The sequence below is a fragment of the Acanthisitta chloris genome, unplaced genomic scaffold, assembly GCF_000695815.1.
Source record: "Acanthisitta chloris isolate BGI_N310 unplaced genomic scaffold, ASM69581v1 scaffold24892, whole genome shotgun sequence".
NCBI classification, from domain to species: Eukaryota; Metazoa; Chordata; class Aves; order Passeriformes; family Acanthisittidae; genus Acanthisitta; species Acanthisitta chloris.
The window spans coordinates 114980-134777 of record NW_008660288.1 but is presented as its reverse complement, the minus strand read 5'-3'; the positions used below and the strand labels follow the sequence as shown (position 1 = coordinate 134777).

Sequence of the window (19798 nt, the reverse complement as noted above, 5' to 3'; positions counted from 1 at the left end):
AAAAAAAAGTATGTCTGAATTGAATTCCATGAAAATGCAGTTGACTTGGAGCATCAGACATCTTGTGAATCTATCTGTGTCTTCTGTCTGCTCTGTCCATGGGAAGCCTCAATGGTAGGACAGTGTCTGTGAATGCCATGTGCTAGTGAGAGGAATCTGTGAAGGCACCAAACTGCTCTAAGCCTTGCACTGAACAAAGACAAACAATCCTTCATTCAGCATGTGCTAATTCCCTTTGAGATTTAAGAACAGCACCACATCTATTTTAATTCCCAGTGTACAGCATGCATGATTGGGCCTTTTTTGAGGTGCCCAAGAGCACTTTTCTCCCTCTCCCTCAATCAGTTTAAAGCTACAGCTAAACCCCTGATGTGAAGGCTTGGTAGATTAGCCCTAACTTGGCTCTTGTCATTTTTTGATGACTAAACAGCCATTGTAGCCTGAGTGTCTTTGTGCAGGGTTTGAGATGTTTTGTTTTTGCTTAGTCTGATGCATCAATGGGAAGAGAGATGGTTTATGTGTGTGCTATACTTTTTAGAGTAGTAGTAAATAAAACCCCTAGACCTTTTCTGGCTAAAGGGTGACTGGGAAGAGTTCTAACAATGGGATATTGTGACACAGATGGTTCATTTTGCCTTTTCCACCTAAACAAGTAATTGGCCACAGCATCAGGAACATGAACCTGCAAGTTACAGCATTAAGTTCCAGTCCCACTAATGAGAGCACTTGGAGATTTGCAGGCCTTGCTTACACATGCATCAGAAGTTCACTGAACTTCTGATCTGCCTGAGAGAGTGCTTCTGTCTTTCTGCACCCTGGACATGGAAGGAGCTACACAGAGATCCCATTTCTTGGCAAAAGGGAACTGCAACACACTCTGTGCCTTCCCAAAAGAGCAAGCTGCAAATATTTAATTTTGTCTCAGATGCTGTACTCAGCTAGGAAAGGTGCATTGACTAAGACTGTGGCTATTGTGATTGGAGAAAGACTTTATTTTTTAGTAAAGAAATGATAGAATTGGAGGGCAAAATTAAACTGAGTTGTTTAGATGACTCACTTACCACATGAGCTGCTTCCAGCTCTAGGTCTGGCAAACTCTGCATTTTAATAGCCTTTTTTTATATTGGTTTAAATGTGGCTAAGTTGTAAAAAACATATGGAAAGTCAATCTCTTACTGCTTTGCATGCAGTCTTTCTGAGTCACAGTCAAAATGCAGTTTTTCATTTTGCTTGAGGCAACATCATGTGATGGTAACAACAATGCTTTATTAAGTTTTCAATCCCCCCACCCCCTGCCTTAACTATAAAATTGCCCTAATGTAAATGAAAGTTAGAGACTGGGTCGGTTTCCCCAAAACAAAAGTGTAATTTTCTTGCAAGGGGATCTTAAAGGGCCTGACTCTGGTTCTGCCTCATGGTAAGCTCAGCAACTTGAAAATTCATGGAGCTACAATGATGTGAGAGCAGCTTCAGACTGGACATTGCTAATCTGTGAACCTCACTGTTAGCTCTTCCTAGAAAAATCAGCCAGTTGTGATGTCAGGAAACCTCAGGCTGGAAAGCTGCTAAACCCCCTGTGGCACAGATCCAAGGTGGAGGTAGCTGCAGCTTCTTGAAGGTTCTGCCTGGGGGAGCAGTTGGGCAGCAGCCTATGAGAACTGTGACCTGTGTGAGGGAGGCACAGGGAGAGAACAGATCTCAGCAACATTATGTGTTGGAGAGCTGAGGTTAGGAGCCTAAACTGCCTCTAGTGTCAGTGGAGCTGGTAAAGAGAGATTCAAGATCCCTTGAACCCATATGGCAAAGGAGAGGTTCAGCACATCTGTTTAAGATTTGTCTAGTAGGTAGATAACTTTCTGCTTTGCCTTCTACTGCTTTGACAAATTATACCTGAATCAGTTTATAAAATTAGGGTACAGATCAGCTTTAGAAAAGCCTGGTGCAGTACCATAGCTTTAAAAATGTTTCCAAATATGCACCATGGCTCTGTAATAAGAATTGAAACTAACTTCAGTGAGTTGAACATGAGAGAAACAAAGACCAACAACTAGGAATGTTGCCCCCAACACAGATTCTCTGATGTAAATCCTCCCCTATCTGAATTTATTAGCTGGGGTTTAGCAAATGGTGCCTTGGAATAATGAGTGAACAATGCCACTCTGCGTTTAATAAGAAACATCTGTGTATAACTGTTCAAGGATCTTGTGAAACAATTGCATCAGAAACAAAAAGCTGAAACCCTTCTGTTCCATTTCAGGAACCTGAACACAAGCAATTCCAGGAACATCCACTATCAGAACTATCTCTCCCTGAGAGTGCTTCACTGCTTATGTTTTCAGCCTTGTATGACTTCAGGATTTTACAATGGTTTCAGTCAGGGTATGTGGATCTCCATTTGTCCAGCTACCTACAATCCAGGCTTCATTCTGATTGTGTAAGAGTATTTAGAGTATTTTAAAGAAATAAGCAAATTTTTCTTCTTTTCCAGTTGAAAGGATTAACCTGAGGGAGAGGAGATTTGGGTGGGAAATGAAGGAGGTGGCAAAGTTTCATAAAAAATGTTTGTGCAGGTATGTGCATGTGCATACATATAATCTGCTGAAGTAAATGTTAGGCTAAAGAATCTACTTCTGAAAGTCATGCAGCTAATGATAACTTTAAAAAAATTAACTGAAGTCTGTTAAAGGTTTACACTCTTGCTTGTTCATCTCCTATAGTTATACAAATAGCTGTCACCACAGTAGATTCCAGCTCTAGATGTGATCTGCATTGCCCAGAGAGGTTCTGGATTCTCCCTCATTGCAGATACTCAAGAACTGTTTTGGTGCAATCCTATGCCATGTGCACGAGGATGGCCCTGCTTGAGCAGATGAACCACTGTGGTCCCTTCCAAACTAACTGATCCTGTGATTCTGCATTCTCTTTCCTGGTAGTGACTGCATGTAGCCATAATATTGTAAGTTTACTGCTATTGTTTCTAGCAGGATTATGATGAGTCCAAAACAAAGCACCATTGCTTTCTGTTTTGTCCTCTTTCAGAACTCTGTTGTTAATTGTTATGGCCCAGCAGTGTAGGCTGGAGTTTTACTGACCCTGTGGATCCATTGCTTGCTATGTAAGGTAACAAGAGTGATGAAACACTCCCTGCTGCCAAAAGCTAATAGCAGTCAGTTATGTACAAAGGGAAATAAATGAATGTGGGAAACTGCAGTACTGGGAACAACTGTGAATATATGTGCCAGGAGCTAGCAAACAGGAGATGAAACAAGTGGCTCAGAAGCCTCTTACCTTTTCTCCTCTTCTCATTGCTGATACATTAGCTGAGTAGGCTACAGCCAATTGTACTTAATTGCTTCTCTAAAGGTTTCCTGCTGTGTCATGTACAGGAGATGAAATTAACACTCATACTAATAAATTGTCAGAAATTTTATATCCTCAAGATGTAAAGACTCATCAAGATTTTCAAGCACAGAAATACATGTTTCTGTTTAATAGGAAAAATATTGTCATCATTTCATTTGAAAGATAATAATAATCCTGTGTATAATATTAAAAAAAGGAGGCATTATGCACTTTGATCTGTCAATGAATGCTTCCAAATAGGAAATAAATTGCTCGTGAAACAGAGGATTCTTTTCACATTTCAAAAGGTTAGAAATTGAGTAGTCTTAGCTTTCCTAGACCCTGTGACAGTTTTGTACAGGTACTGATAATGGTGTTATGATTTCTAAAAGGCATTCATTCCTGTATCTAAAGTGAGCTATTGGCCCTGTGTGATGACTCAGTGTCCTAAGACCTGCGTTAAAAATAAACCCCTAAATTCTAAAAATGTGACTGCTCTCCTGGCTAGCAATTTGCAATGTACCAACATAGAAATAAGTTAGTACCAGCATGTATTTTGAAAAGCAGTCTGAGGTCATTCAAAGGGTGATTTATGACAATAATAGTGTCATGTTGCACTAAAAGGCCTCCTATACATGGGCCACCAGTTGGCAAAATGGGTATGGTGAGCTACAGAGGTTTGATCCTTAATGGCTCATTTGGTCAGATATTGGTCTTGCAGGAAATGCATTTTCAATTGTTTATGGAATGATCTGCAATTTAGGGCGAGATTTCTGTCACTTAGTGTGCTCCATCTCCAAATTTGGCCTTATCCATACTCTAAAAGATGGTGTTTCCTGGACTGTGAAACTCCACCTGGAGTGTCTCTGATGTATATATGGGGCTGACACTGCTTCAGGCATGGATTCAGTATGTTCTTGTGTTCAGAGAAAGGCCTTGGCTGGAGTCTTCATCAGTTACAAGCTCTTCTACACTAAGGGAGAGTTTAGCATGTTTTGTTTGTGGAGACACTGAGATACTAAGGAGCAGGAAAACTAAATCTGCCAGAAAGGAAGTGGGAAAAGTACAAGGAGGAGTGGATGAGCAAATAAGAAGGGAACAATCTACTAGGAAAAAAACTAAACCAGTAGGAACAATGCTCTACTTACACTCGTGGGGACAAAAGCCATATTTGCCATCGGCATCAAAGTCTTTGGTTGTGGAACACCAGAGGAATCCATCGTTGCGTCCTGCATCTGTGCAGCTATTGTATTCCTTGCCATTGAACCAGAAGGGAAATTTGCAGTATTCACCATCTGCATTTCCATACTTCACTCTAACCACTGTAAAGAGAAGAAATGCGGTTGGTAAAATTAGCCACCAACTGATATAAAAAAAATACAGTTTCTGGACATCTTTTCCTGGAAGACACTGATATAGAAATGTAGTCTGAATTTCCACTTTGAAATTCAATATGCTGCTGGTCTCTCTATTGGCAAGATGATTATAGTCAAAATAATAACTGGTAATTTAAAAAGAATTACACGGCTATTACTCATGGTGAAGTGTTAGAATCAGCCCAGAAAATATATATGTTGTTGTTACTATGGCAAGGCAAAGTTATAAACATGCTGTTAATCATTTAGTAATTTAGCTTCTCTGGTAATGTGGTCTAAAATGTTCAGTACAGTTTCAGAGGTTCCAGGCAGCAGCTGAACGTGAGCTGAACATGTCTTGTGCCTCATAAACCACTTTGGTATTTCCAATGTGACTTGAGTGAGATCTGCTGTGGCATGGGGGGATTGGGTGGTAACACAGGCACACCCAGACCCTGGGGTTTATTTCAGCTGGTCACATGTCATCCTGTGACTACAGTACTGGTGCTGTAATATATGTTAATGCATAGATAATTCACTTAGCTATAGCATTTGTTTCACTGGCAGTAACTAACTGGTTGCTTGTGCAGTATTTTCACTAATAAGGAAAAGTTTCTTCCTGCCTCTGAGACAGAGATCCTGTCCACTTAGTACAGTTACATGTCAGTGCTTCTGCTAAAGGTAAAAGGAAGCCAAATAGAAGGAAGTTGACTATTTTAGTAATAAAGTTCAATTATTTTTTTGATGAGAGGACAGCTGAGAAAACTAGAATTTGAAATGAAGACAAACATGAGTTAGCATTCTTATTCTAAGTTTTCCAAATTATTTTACATTAGAAGAATTATAGTTAGTACTAGATAATTGTGGCAAAGTTCCAGCAGAATAAAACAGGTTCCAAAATACTAATACTTGGTCTTGTTTGTCTAGTTCAGGTGACATTATCTAGACTTCAGTTGTTATCTTCTACAGGGTATGGCAAACTTCCTGTTAAAGATTATTGGAGATGTTTTTAATCAACTGATGTCAATTTTGTTTCAGTCATCAGCAAGAGGGATTTATATTCCATTTGTTTGTAAGAGATATATTAAGTACATAAAAACTCATTCAGGTGGATGGTTCTACTTTTAGCAGCTGGAGCCACAGCTTAAGTCATCTTAAAGAGGGTATGTCAGCAGAAAAACCCTGACTGGTCTGCCTCTTACAGATGAACTTAAAGGTGTTTGAGTCCTGAGAACTGGAGCATTAGTCATGGTTTTATAATTTTCCCACAATTCATGGAGGTTATGCAGCATCAGGCCTATTGTTCAGTTTTTCAAGGGGAAACAGTAGAGGAACAGAAAGAAAAATCCTAGGTAACATTTATTGAGGAATTACATACACATGTTGCAGAGAGGTATTTAAATTGTACAGATTAATTTTCACCTCCTAATATTTAATGACAGTCAATGAAAGCATTTACTGCAGTGCCTGAAACCGCATTAAAATACAGCAGCCAGCAGGCTGTGTGTTCTGAAACATTAAAAAACCTGGTACCTTGTCCTTCTCCAAGAGTCCACAGTTCATCATCGTCAAAATGGGAGTCTCCTCCAATTCCTGGCCCTGGTGCAAAGGCATGAGCCAGGAGACCATCTTTGCCATCAAAGGGATAGCCATCACCATGTTCTGTGGGAGGAAGCAGACAAAAAAGAGCAGTTTCTAATGACCTCAGCTCTGTCAGAGTCTATACGTGAATGATGATTATCATGTGTGCTTTCCCATCCAAGAAAGCAGCAGAATGCTCTATTGGGTTGTGCTGGCAAGACTGAACCAGAAGAGAAGCAGCCAGTTCTCACAAAGAACATTAAGTGTCAGTACTGTGGTTTTCACAGCATGTCATTTTATATCTCTTAAGTATTGTGGAAAGGAATCAAAGATTGTGAAGAACAGTGAAGCATTGTACATTATGACTGCATATACACTGCTCTTTCTCCACGGGGACTGATAGGGAGTTGTAAAGTAAATATTTTAAAAGAGAGGTGGTTTCAGGTAATTTTTATCAGTCTCCAACACAGAGAGTGGAGAGTAAAGGCAGATTTCATTTTGCAGGCTAGTCTTCTGCATCTCAGAGTGCTGTGCTATTTTCTTGGTGCAGGATAGTAACTACTTCAAGCAGGAAAGTAAAGCTGAGTGTCTCAGGAGTGAGCCCTCTGGAAAGCTAGCTCTTACTTGGTGCTCTGAGTCCTGAAGGAGACTATTCCTCCTCTACATCAACCACTCAGGCAGCAAACAGGGCAGCAGCAGGTTAAGTAGCTCTCCTGTTATTACACTGTAGGCTTTTCTTGGAAGTACACCACATGTGGGTAAGGCAGGCTGGCACAGGCATAGCCCTGATATTCATAGCTTTCCCACCACACTGACCTGTGCATCAAAGCTGGCTGCCAGCATCTTCAGTTGCATCATTTCTGGCCTTTTGGTCTGATGTCTTGCCATTTAACAGAAGCCGTAAATACACAGGCCTGATTCTCTACTCTATTACACTGATTTCAGGCTGGTGTCACTCTCTTCAGTTCATTCATTTCAGGAGTTGAGGGTGTCAATTGTCAAGGAGAAGATTTTTACCTATATTAGATGCTTTACTCTGATTTGTTTCAAAGTGCATCCTTTACTTAAGAGAAAGGTTAAAAATAAAAAAAACGTCGTGGATGTCTCAGCTCCTGTGAATCTGACATGCTGTGAAGGGATAAGAATGATTGAATGTGGAAGGAGCTCTGTACCCACAGTTTCTGAATTGACTATAACCAGCAAGTACTCAAACCAGCAGAAACACTTCTGCTTTTGTAAGACTTCTCTTTTTTTTTTCGTGAACTGAGCCAGACTGGATGAGGATCTGAAGTTCTGAGTGTACAGAATCTCTGAAGCTTTTGAGGTCAACTCATCAGCAGCTAAAGCAAAGAAAACCAGCTTGAAATGAAGGCTTTCACAAAGAGCTCAGTTATTCTTTGAACTGGTCACTTCACTTCCAAAGTCTACCTCCCAAGTGATTGGCTGCACAAGTATCTTCATTAGTATTAAAAATTCTGTGACTGTCCAGAAGGAGCTAAAATGCCCTGGGTTTACACTGAAAAGCTGTAAACATTCTTGCAGGGGAAACCAAAGTTAATTGAGAAGGCATGTCCAACAAAAATGAATCAAGTCACCTATCACCAGCTGGACTCAAACCATAATTCAGCTTGTGATCCATATTTTTAAATTCCTCAAGACCAAAGAGTGCCTTGAAAGCTTACATTCTGCTGTGCTTAAGAATGGAAACCAGCTATGGAGTCAAAATTAAAACCCACAAATCCATTTTTAAAGTCCAATATGTTAGAACCTTCACCACTATCACTGGAAAAGAGAGCATAGAGCTATAAATAAATGGTGTGATCCATTCCATTCTCTTCCGTGGCTGGAAGCCAGCTCACATCATCTGAAGATCTGTACCAATATTTCCCAGTTCTATTTCTGATTTGTAAATTTAAAAATACAATGTTGCCCCTAGCAATTCTCTTTTGGAAACATAAATATAGTATAAGGATATTGTATAAATACTTCTCTCTCTCTCATGTATAAGAAAGAAAAAAAACTTAGCGAAATTAGATCTTAGCTTGTACAAGCCAAGTGCAAACTAGGACAAGGTTTGCCAGAAAGGATCACGGGTGCTACTTACTCAGGGCGGATCATTCCAATAATGAGAATTAATGAAAGGAACAAAACCAAAAACATATGTAAAAATAGAAAAATATACCCCATCGGCCAAAATTAATCATAATGTCTGCTTCTCCATCCTTTATTCGGTTAAATCTCAGCGGTGTGACATCACTCCAGACTTGAAAGGCTCGAGCAAAGGCATCATCTACTGTCTCAGGATCCAAATCTGGAGTGTAGCCTATAATCCTTCGAGGTAAAAGCAAGAGTTAAGTAACACACAAACATCCTCCCTGTATCAGTTGTTTATTGATCAACATGCTGAGTAGTCTCAGTAGTGAAACCAGTGGAGAGGTAACACTGCTGCACATGAGATCTAAACACCTTCCTTTGATTCAGAGACGTGTTTAGATGTGGCACGTACTATTTATTTTCTTTTGGAACTGGCGCAGCAACAAGAAAATTATATATCCAGAGGCTGTAAAGCCTGCGTGGCAGTGGGCCTTGCACAAAACATTCCAGGTTCTGCATCAGCACTGAGGCCAGAAAAAGAGCTCAGTAGCATTCTGAAATTTCAAGTGTGGATTGTTTTGCTGTTCCATAAGAACAGAAAAGCAGCCCTGCTCCCTCACCTTTGTGACTAACTGTGTGTTGTTTCATGCCTGTTGAATGCTAATCCTTTACCAGTCTGCAGGCACATTGGCACAGGATATGTGGGGAAGTAGGAGGAAAAAGCATGCAAGATAGAGCCACAGGCCTGATGTGAGAGAGGGGCAAACTCTGAAGTGCATTGCTTTCTTCTTCTTCATATATTTTAATTGGACTTCTTGGTGCCTTATATTACAGCCAGCTATGCTCCATGCAAAGACAAGTTTCCAGTTCTTTGCTGCTAAGGCTGTGCATAGTGAAGGAAATTACTTTGTGCCTGAGGAGTATCTGAAATACTGTTGTTTGATTTTAAAATTTATTTGATGATCTCCATTTTTAGGACTGATGAGTGCAGAGGAATTTGACCTCTACAGTCAGTAAGGACTGTGGTCCTCCTAGAGCAGATGGGCAGGTGAGACACTCCTGCTCCAGCTCCCTTAGGATGCTTGTTGCAGAGCAAAGAGTAAACCCAAAATCTCTTTAGTTTTAACCAGAGCTGTAAAGTTGATCTACAGGTGATTATTCCTGAAATACTACAGTTTGAAATTTCAGAGTTGTTTGTTAAATCATCTGTTAGTTATCCAAACCCAAGGGGATTCTAATTCAAGGAATCCTGCTTAGCTCTCTGAGCAGCTACTCCACTTCTAAATGTCTTGTTTGATTGGTTCTTGAAAGTGCTAGGGTCATATGTGAGCAGAACCCACCACCACCAGTCAGTACCTGTATGTTATATGATTCTTTTCCCATTTTGGCTTTCTTGGAAAGAAGTTGTAATTGGCTACGTCAGGGTTACCACAGCGAGGCTTCTTCATTGTCTCAATAGTGTTTTGATCCAAATCTCCTGTTTCAGGCAGCCCAAAAAATTTCTGCATTTTCTTCAGAGTATCTTTCAGGACAAATAAATTGCAATTGTCTTTTGGGCACCCATAGTATTTATTCAGGTATTGCTTGGAGAAAAAAAAAGCATAGAACAAACACTTTAAAATTCATAAAAGAAATAGTTACAAATAAATACTGTAATTCCATGTTAGCTTTCCATCTGTAATTTGCAAGTTTTGTTTTCAAAATTACTACTATCAGTAACTGAGAGGGCAGCAGAATCTCCTTAATTGAAATAAAGCATCCTTGATCATACAACATTGCTAATTAAGTGATAATTTCCATTATTACTTATCACCTTCACTTAATGAATTGCTTTTAGTAAGCAGAGCATAGAGCTTTAATGCAGAACTACAAAGCAAAACTGGGTTTATGTTTTTGGATTCTTCATGAGGTTGAAATCTGCTTACAGTTTTAGATTTTATTTAATGTTTTCTTGGAAGACTCTGGATTATTGAGAAATGTATCAAGGTATTGAAACAACCCCAAAAATGAAACCACAATAATTCCAAAGGAAAAACCCATTGTTTATTCAAAACACAGAGCTGTTTCAATGTTATGTGTGCTTTCTTTTGGTTCAAACATTGGAAGACCCAAGGAAGAAGGTCTTTGATAACCTCTTTATTTAATGTTTTCTTGGAAGACTCTGGATTATTGAGAAATGTATCAAGGTATTGAAACAACCCCAAAAATGAAACCACAATAATTCCAAAGGAAAAACCCATTGTTTATTCAAAACACAGAGCTGTTTCAATGTTATGTGTGCTTTCTTTTGGTTCAAACATTGGAAGACCCAAGGAAGAAGGTCTTTGATAACCTCTGCGTGCTTTCTTTTGGTTCAAACATTGGAAAACCCAAGGAAGAAGGTCTTTGGTAACCTGTCAGTTGCTTGGACACTGCAGCCAATCAGTATCTGTCTACTTAAAATTCTGTTGAATGCTCCAGCACATTATGGCCAGGCTGATGTTTCTGATACAGCTATGGTGGCCATTCACAAAATCATCTCTCCTTGGAAAACAGCAGCCATAAAGGACCAGAAAGATGTCACCAATCCTGTTATTTTCATCTCTTACCTAAAATGATACCCACCCAAGTCCTCTTCACTTCTCATGCTGACCAGTATGACTTAATTAGCAGGAGTAGTGTGGTGTGATTAAAACAAAACAAAACAAAATCTGCCCCTTGTTTGCTGCTGCCTCTAATCCTGAAGGAACAATGAGTTGGTCTGTTCCCTGGCAATTGTTCCAGTTAAGCAGCCATGTATAAGTGGTGTATTTATGTTAAACTAAACAGCTGTGGTCCTGACTCTCCATTCATGGTCCTCACCTTCTGCACAGTACACAAGGTATATATGCCAAAAGTATATCAGGAGTATATTTCAAACTGAGGATTACAAGAAGCCTGACAAAATCACATTTAAGGTCTTGTTCCAGAGAGTATTCTCAAGGGAAACCTTGCTTTATGTGTCTAATTAATTGGTGAGGTTCACCCAGGAGACTGGGGATAAGACCTCTACGTCAGCAAAATAAAGCAAAGGATATTTGATGACTGCAGTTGGTCAAGCCTGGATTTCACCACCCACCTCACGAGGTCCAGGCATACCTCATCTGTCCTGCATAGGAAATGGTTCAGGGCTTACTCAGAAAAGGATTTAAACAAGATGTTACACCATTTCATTCACAAGGTCTTCCATCCACCATGATTAAGCACAGACTATGCCTGAGGTTTTTTGTTTTTTGTAACTTCTGATGTGGTATTTCTCCACTAGAGCCTGTGGCACTGGCAAATAAAGGACACAGAGGGGTTTCACCTTTGCTTTCACTAAGCTGCTGTCTGTGCATAGTTAATGAGGCCTGGTGGAAATTATGTGAAATGCATTAAGAACATAATCAAACAATTCAGCTTAGAGTCTCTGTTCTTATACCAATTTTCATTTCAATGTAGTTTGGTAGATTTTCTTATGCTTTTGCTTGCATCTCCCAATGAGGTACCATGATATAGACTATACATCAGAACTGAAGTTTCCTGAAGAATCAGGCTGCTGCTCTTGCCATTTTAGCTTTGAGAGTAAGATACACAACCAAAAATATAAAATGAGGCATGGTTAAGAATTTTACTTGCTAGGATTCTAAATAAAAACTACCCTCTTTCAGTTTTTCCTAACATGGAGATTTTACTGAAGATGAGAAATGAACATGACCAGCTGTTCTATGAGAAGAGAATCTTGAAGAAAATGTAATGTCTATGTAAACCACATCTTGGCCTAGGCTGCAAAATGCAGTTTCCCCAGAGTCAGCAGGGAGCTGTGGTGATCTGGAATTTTGATCCAGCCCATTAATGAAACAGGGTCCAGCTGCAACATAGCAATTTGTGTTCTGATGCTGAGTGTTGGGGCTGTTCTGAAGGAGGGTGTGAGGAAAAGCAGCCAGTTAACATTACCTAAGAAAACTCCAAGCAAGACAAAGAAGAACTGCAGTGTTAAGCCAGCTTGTAATTTTACTCTGAGTACACATAATAAGTAGGTTGTTTGACGAATCAAAGATGAGGGAGATGTAGGTTGCTGTTATTGAACAAAAGCCTGTCTGTGTCTAAGAAAATAGATTATCTAAGAGTGGTTAAATTAGACTCTCCTCTCTCAAATGCACTGCCCCCTCCACCCCCCATCCCATGGCTCCTGTGCTGCTAAGGCAAAGCCATGGGGGAATTAATTGTGTTAAAGACTGTGGAGTGCCCTTTTTGGGTCAGTTTGTCTGTTTTTCCTAAACTTTCCAACACAGCTCCCATCTGGAAAGTCTCTCTCTACCCTCCCCCAGACCATCTTTAACCTGGCAAGATTTCCCAAGATGCACATGAACTCCTAAAGAAAAGTGACCAACTTTCAAATCTCAATGTCCTAAAATAAGAATAATTTATCTCAATCTTCCTTAAAATGGATTTACTGCTGAAGAAGAGAAATGTCTATAATTTACATGCTAAAATAAGGATAATCCATCTCAATCTCCCTTTAAATGGACTTGCCCATAATGTCATTTTTATGAAGGTCCACAGGACTAAAATAAGGTTAGAATAAAACTCTGTAGAGTTATAGCTATAATTTGCTAATGTCACAGAAATCCAAACTCTTTTTTTTTTTTTTTGTTCCAGATTGGATTTGGGAAAAAAAAAATTTCTTTAAACTTCTGCTGAGATTTTTCTCAAAGTCAAAACTAGTCACAATGACTCCTGAAATCTGAGCCAGCTTTCAACTGTAGTGTCCCTTAAAGCTGTGTTTATGCAACTCATGGTAAACAATCTGGAAAACACACTTCTGAAAGCTGTGATACATGCACTAAGGGAGTCTCAACAGCCCTCACTTCTACTTGATTTAAGTAAAAAAATATTAGATGTCTCATATTTGCCCTTCTTACCTCTTTGATTCTTTGATTATAGTTGCAATGATTTAAGGAAAATATTTCGTATGTTCAGACTTCAGGAAAAAAAAACCCAAACAGCTTTCTTTGCTGGCTTTAAAAATTTTAAGAGAGGAAACATTACTTGGCTCCAGTTTTAACTTTTGAAAGCTGATACCTTTGCTAGCTAGCTAGCACTTCCAGAGACTCTAGGGAGAGAATGCTACAGTCATTCCTTAGCCTCAGCTGAAACAAGAAAGAAACATCTGCTTATGAAACAACAATATAAATCTGAAGCAAAGATGAAACCAACACTTACCACTGCTAGTTCTTTGTCTGTTTTGGGAGTGCTGTCTCCAGGAAACTTAATGATTGGTGACGGTGCACCTAAAGTTTTGTTAAAAAGATACACTTGGATGAACAGTACTTTAAAAACGAATCCACAGCCAATGTGAGTCTTCATTCTGCCTAAACTTGTGCTCTCCTCTTTGAAAAAAGCTTTTCCCCACTGCCTCTCCGTTACTTTAGCTGCACAGTGCACCAGTTGCTTATCTGCACATCTTAACTCTCGGCACCGTTTTCCCTTTTGCTTGCTCTAGCAATTCCTTTGTATGTTTAAAACATCCAGATGCGCAGTCTCAAGCTACCACAAGAGGAAGTCTGAAAACTAGTGGAAACATGAGAAAAGGGCAGTTACCAGATGTGATTGCTGTGATTTTAAGGTAGCAACAGGCAGATACTTATTATTGCTGAAAGAGGCCACGTTTTCTCTTCATTTGCATATATAAAAGTGTTTACTTATGCCAGAGAGCAGGAAAAAAACCCCAAAATTTGGCTTAATCTTGAAGATTCCCACATATATTTTCAATTTTTTTAAAAAAACCCTAAAATTGCTAAACATTATTTTTCTGGTTAATCATTTTTGTTGATTTTTTAGCCTATTTTTATGGCACAGATATAATAATATGCTTTACTCATGTGTGGTTACACTCCTTACAGCAAACATTTTGATTCTGGATTTTGAGGCAGACCCAGCAGAGGCCAGTGCAGCTGAGCAAGGCTGCTTGTCCCTCTCCTGCTGAGGCTACTCAGGCTCTGGGTCTGTGTACACAGGGCTCACCCCCACTTGGTGTGAGCTCTGCTCCCTCCCTGCTCTGTGCAGAATGTGCAGAGCTCTGAATAAGATTCTTGTGGCTGGTTGTGTTTAGAACCAGCCTGAGGCTTTGCCACCAACAGGCACAGTGTATTACCTTCATCTGTGGGGTAAGAGATAATTAGGCAGATTCAGCAACAGAAATGAATGTCAATAACTGATGTCAGGAGAACTGTATAAAGTTCAGGATTTGCTTATAATGGGGGTTTGATCTGCTGGTGCAGCTGCCTTAGACTCAGATTTTGATGTAAATATGGCCATTGTCAGGGACAATCTATTTATTGTGTCATTCATAATATTGCCAGCTTTGAGATGTTATTACAAGTGGAATATTTTTTTTAGCTGAATATCCCTAATCTAGGGGCTTGGCTCATGACTTTTGAGGACAGGAGGTTGGCAATTCTGCATGAATGCAAACTGTGTTCTGGCCAGCCAAGTGTCTACAGTTTCTACTAAACACCAGTCCAGCCACGACAGTTCCTCGGGGCCGTGTCCACCGTAAAGATTATCACAGCTTTCCACGGAATGTTAAACGTTCCAGATATGATTCCTGTTAACAAATAGGGCTGTTAATGAAAAGGGAATGCTTTCCTGGTGTTTGGGGTTTACTGATAATATTTGATTTTTGACTGTAAATAGCTACTATTGACGGTTCTTTGGTTTACGCTAATATCGAGTTATTTTGCTGTCTGCACCCCATCATCCGTGAACTGAGTAGTCTTACATAAAGGCAAGGATTTCAAAGCAGGGGCTGAGGGGCTCAGGGAGAAAGCATTTGCAGAAACTTTTGCTGCCCATGCATTTCCACTGACAACCCAACACGGCTACTGGGTCAATCAGCCATGGGAAGAGACACTTCATGCTCAGGAGAGAAAGAGGAGTTCCAGGAACTTCGTGCATGAATGGAGCTTTCTTTGTAAGCAAGTAGCTTTGTATTTATACCCACTCATCCTTTCAGGAACGAATCTGATGTGACTTGAGTTACAGTAAGCAACTTTCCCCTAATGGTTTGGCTTTGAAATTACACCTTCTTTTTTTAGCTTTCCCCCATCAGCAAAAACCCATGGTCATTTAAAGCGTTGCCTTAATAAATAGCAGTTCTGGAAATATGATCCAGTTTTTCCAGAGCCTGGTACTTGGTTGTGGAGAATGACTCTTCTGCTTTGCTTGTGATGACAGCTCATATTTGTGTCTGGTCGTGTGACACCGTAAGAGAACAAAGGCTAAGAAAGGTTTCACTAGATGTGCCAAGTTACTCTTAGCTTCTCCTTAATTAAGGAAGTAAAAATACTATACGTCGTGTTGCAAGATTCTGCAGTTATCTCTGTGCTCTGCATTAGGCCAAGAGCTGCTGTAAATCTTAAAGTATGAGAACAGTGTAATTTTTGTAAGAATTTTAATATGATTTATGATAGCTTTGTAGCTTTCATTTAGAAGGGTACTGCAGTGAAGCCATTTAAAGCCCAATGTGTGCTGGCACATTCCTGTTGCACTCATAAGCCTCAATGAAAACTAATGAATGCTCAGTTCTCAGCGTGTCCTAATGAACATTGAGTCAGAAATGGATGAAGAAACTTTGGAATGGACTGTGAGGTTTATGCAGTTTGAAAATCTCACTGTATTTTGTTTCTTATCTTTGCTGGCAATGAGAGTAGCTTGAGGCCACCTTCTAAATGCACTTCCTAAAAAAATTGGCAAAGCAACAGAAACCATGCAGACCTGCAGTGAAGCATTCTCACCTTTGGTCGCATTGAGTCAGAAATGGATGAAGAAACTTTGGAATGGACTGTGAGGTTTATGCAGTTTGAAAATCTCACTGTATTTTGTTTCTTATCTTTGCTGGCAATGAGAGTAGCTTGAGGCCACCTTCTAAATGCACTTCCTAAAAAAATTGGCAAAGCAACAGAAACCATGCAGACCTGCAGTGAAGCATTCTCACCTTTGGTCGCTGTTTTGCACAGAAACCATGCAGACCTGCAGTGAAGGATTGTTTCTCACCTTCGGTCACTGTTTTGCTGGTAAATTGCTTTGCTGGTACTCCTTCAGTGAGTGAGCAGTTAAGCAAGTTATGTTCAATTAGGAGATATATTACATAACAGAATATTGGATTTATGGGTACTGGGTGAATCCACAGATTGAGTTTCTGAGCAGTCAGTGAAAGGCATTCTCTTCCATTAGCACATGAGCTTATGCCCTCTCTCAGATAAGCAAAGCAAAATAAATACTGGTGACACTTTGTGAGAGCAGAAGTTCTATTGTATTGCGACTAAATTTGAGGTAAAATGATTCTTACCTCCTTCTATTTGTCTTTAAGCTCCATGGGAACATTCTGTTCCTAGTGTGCTACAAAAGTGCTGCTTTTGCAGGCTGAGATCACAGTGGTGCTACCCCCTGGAAGTAGGGACATTCTGCTGCTGTCTGGTCTCTGCTTTAAGCCAGTGGTTGGGCTGGACAACTTCCTGAGGTCTGTTACAGCCCAAATTACTCCATCACCCTTCATTTGAACAGACATGGTATGGTGTGTTTTCTGTTCTCATATTTGAGAAGCTGAAAATCAGGAAGACAGAGTCTGAAGCATTTGAACTGATGTATTTTGACATTGACAGATTGATGGTTTAACTGCTGTTAGTGTTTGGTGCATATACATTCCTCAACACTCCATAGTCTGAAGAGATTGCCTCTGACATTAATTAGTGACTTCTGGATAGATTCCTTGGAAGTTAAAAATTAAGGAAAGAAGCAATACAAAACAAAAGAAAGAAGGAAAAGCCCCGCTGAGAAGAGAACATAAGGCCATCTACCAATTTTATGGAAGAGCTGAAATAGTAAACTTACCTTAATACTCTAGAGGATATTACATCTATGTACACAGACACTACCTCTGGATTAACTATGGAAAATGAACACAGTTATAGCTCCTACTACAGCCTTGACCTGACCTATTTGTGGTAAAAAATAATTTCTGTGCTGCATATAATTTCTATATTATTTGTTTGATACATGCATTGATTTCTCTTTCCTGAGTCAAAAAGCTCCTCTCTAGCTCCTGTGTTTGTTTCAGGTTAGTACCACTCCATACCAAAAATTTTAAACCATCTACTTTGTAAGATGCCAGATTTACTTTTTAGCTGCTGACTTTCATGCATTAATAGGAACTGTATGGCAGAAACCACACAGTCTGAGATGGCAAATGCCTCTTTTGAGGACATACTTCAGTAATAACAGTAAAAAGGGAATCATGATGTCTTTTGAGCTGTAAGCTACATATCTCAGTAGATCTGAGTGTGATAAGAGACACATGAGTGTGCATTAACATGCTGTTTTTATCAAAGGATTTTTCTAGTTTCATAAAATTATTTTTGAAACGATTCAGGAGCACTCAGCAGTTTCAGGATTAGACTTCAGATAGTATCCTGGGTAATTTGCTGACAGAGTAGTCATCCCTCCATAAATGCACTGTAGCAATTCCTACTGTCACTAATTCCAAAATTTTATCAAAAGCTTGTGATTTCCTGGTTGTTCCAGAGGAGTATGTTAGGCAGAGTGTCAGCAAGCAGAGGCCATGGGAGGATGATGGATTTATTCCTAGTGGTGTTTCATGTTTGAAATTGAAACCTGTTGCTAGGCTGAAGAAATAAATAATCATCAGGACAATTAGGATCTCCAGAAAGCAGCTGATCCTCTGATTACTGACCCAGCTGGCTCTAACTGGGTGCAGTGGGATGTGCCTCTCCAAGTAAACTATTGCACTGTGTATATAACCTCTTCTCATGTTTCTTACTTCTAGGCTATGTGCTGTTAGTTTATAGCTTCTAGCTTAGGAAGCAAACCCAAAGTTTGATTAATGTAGATGGACTCCCGCTGATTTTAGCAGGATCTGTGAAAAAGAAAGAACTGATTAAAATTGTCAGAGCTAATGTAGTGTTCTTGGAGTGTTTCAAGCAAATCTAAGGAACTGGAAAACCTGAAACTCAGGTGATGAAAAAGTTTGCCTGAGCTTCAGGAAAACTGCCAGCACAACTATCCCAAGGTCAGTTTAGCCAGACCTTTGGCTTCTTCTCAGGTTTCCAAGGTTGCCTTGTGACTCATTCTCTTTGCAGAGATCCCGTCCTGTAATTTCTCCTGGATCATCAGTCCAGAGTCTTCTTTCTTCCTGCCTGAGGAAGAGATGTTTCTAAGTACCAGGAAACCAAAATGCTTACAGAAGAAAGCATGGAACCAGACCGTGCTAAGGAGAGGTTTTGATGCCTTTTGCCACATCTGCCTTGTAGGGCTATGTGGTAGAAAGTGTCAAGGCTACCAGTGCAGTGCCAGGCTGAGACCTCACTGAACCTGAGGTGTATAGGAATCATTTATCTACTCACTGCTCTTTCTTAGTGGTGCCTCTGCTGAAGATGGACCATCTATTCAAATAACAGTATTGACATACTAAGGGATTATATTCTTACTGGTGTTTGACACTGGCAAGATACTGAGCTCCAAGTACCTGCCATTCAGTGCCTGTAACACAAACAGTGGGTGTCTGCTGCAGTTGACTGATGGAGATATGTGTCCCTGTAGGAACAGAGGAAGGCATGATATTAGCAGTTTATCTATTTTAGGAGAGTTGTCTCCAGGAAGCAATGATTAGTCACAGCAGGCCCCATTTGAGTTTAAAAGGATTAATAGCATCAGGGAGAACTCATTTATATTGCAGGCCAGTGAGCTCATCTAAGCCCTGTATGTTGAAGGGTTGATCCTAACAGAACATAAGCTTTAAACATCCACATTATTTATTGTCTGGATACACTCTCTGCCTGCTCAGTGGCTAGTGAGACTCCAGTGATCTAATTCACCATTTCTGACCACCACATGAGGGAGTCTTTAAACTGCTGGAAATCAGTGTTTGTGTGTGTGCATGGAGGGGTGAGAGCAGGACAATGTACAAAGGGTCAACAGTTGGTACCAGATGTGATTTTCAGCTTTTAAGGCAGCAATTATATATTGCTTTTGTTTCTCTTATCCTTTCTGTTTTGGGAAGTTAGGTCCTAAGGATGTGAAGTTCCGTTGACACATGGATTTAATATGTTAGCTTGCTACTAAATTAGAAATGAATCTGAAGTAAATCTGTGACTCCCAGCAAAGCATTTTCCATTGCATTTGTTCATTATGCTACTGCCTGAACCAGAAATTCCTGCTTGTGTCTTCAGCTGGTGTTAATTGACATTGCAAAGCTTCTGTAGGGTGAATTAGTTCAGCGGAAATACACTGAACTACTTTGGGCAAAACCCCAGGCCAAGTCTACACGTGCCACCAGGAGAAACTTCTCTGGGCCTTCTTAATGTTGCCATGTAGCCTAGAGAAGGTTTCAAATGCAGATTCCTTTGAAA

The 19798-nt window shown here is 39.9% G+C and overlaps 1 protein-coding gene across 1 annotated transcript; it reads right to left on the bottom strand.

Moving 5' to 3' along the window:
* Positions 1–4490: 4490 nt before the first annotated feature.
* On the bottom strand, positions 4491–13910 carry LOC103797550 (72 kDa type IV collagenase; the record flags this gene model as incomplete). Its single annotated transcript, XM_009069769.1, has 5 exons — positions 13596–13910; positions 9729–9955; positions 8461–8609; positions 6231–6359; positions 4491–4664 (listed from the first exon to the last, which is right to left on the bottom strand). Coding segments are annotated over exons 1-5 (823 nt in total), but the record flags the coding sequence as incomplete, so codon positions are not given.
* Positions 13911–19798: the final 5888 nt, after the last annotated feature.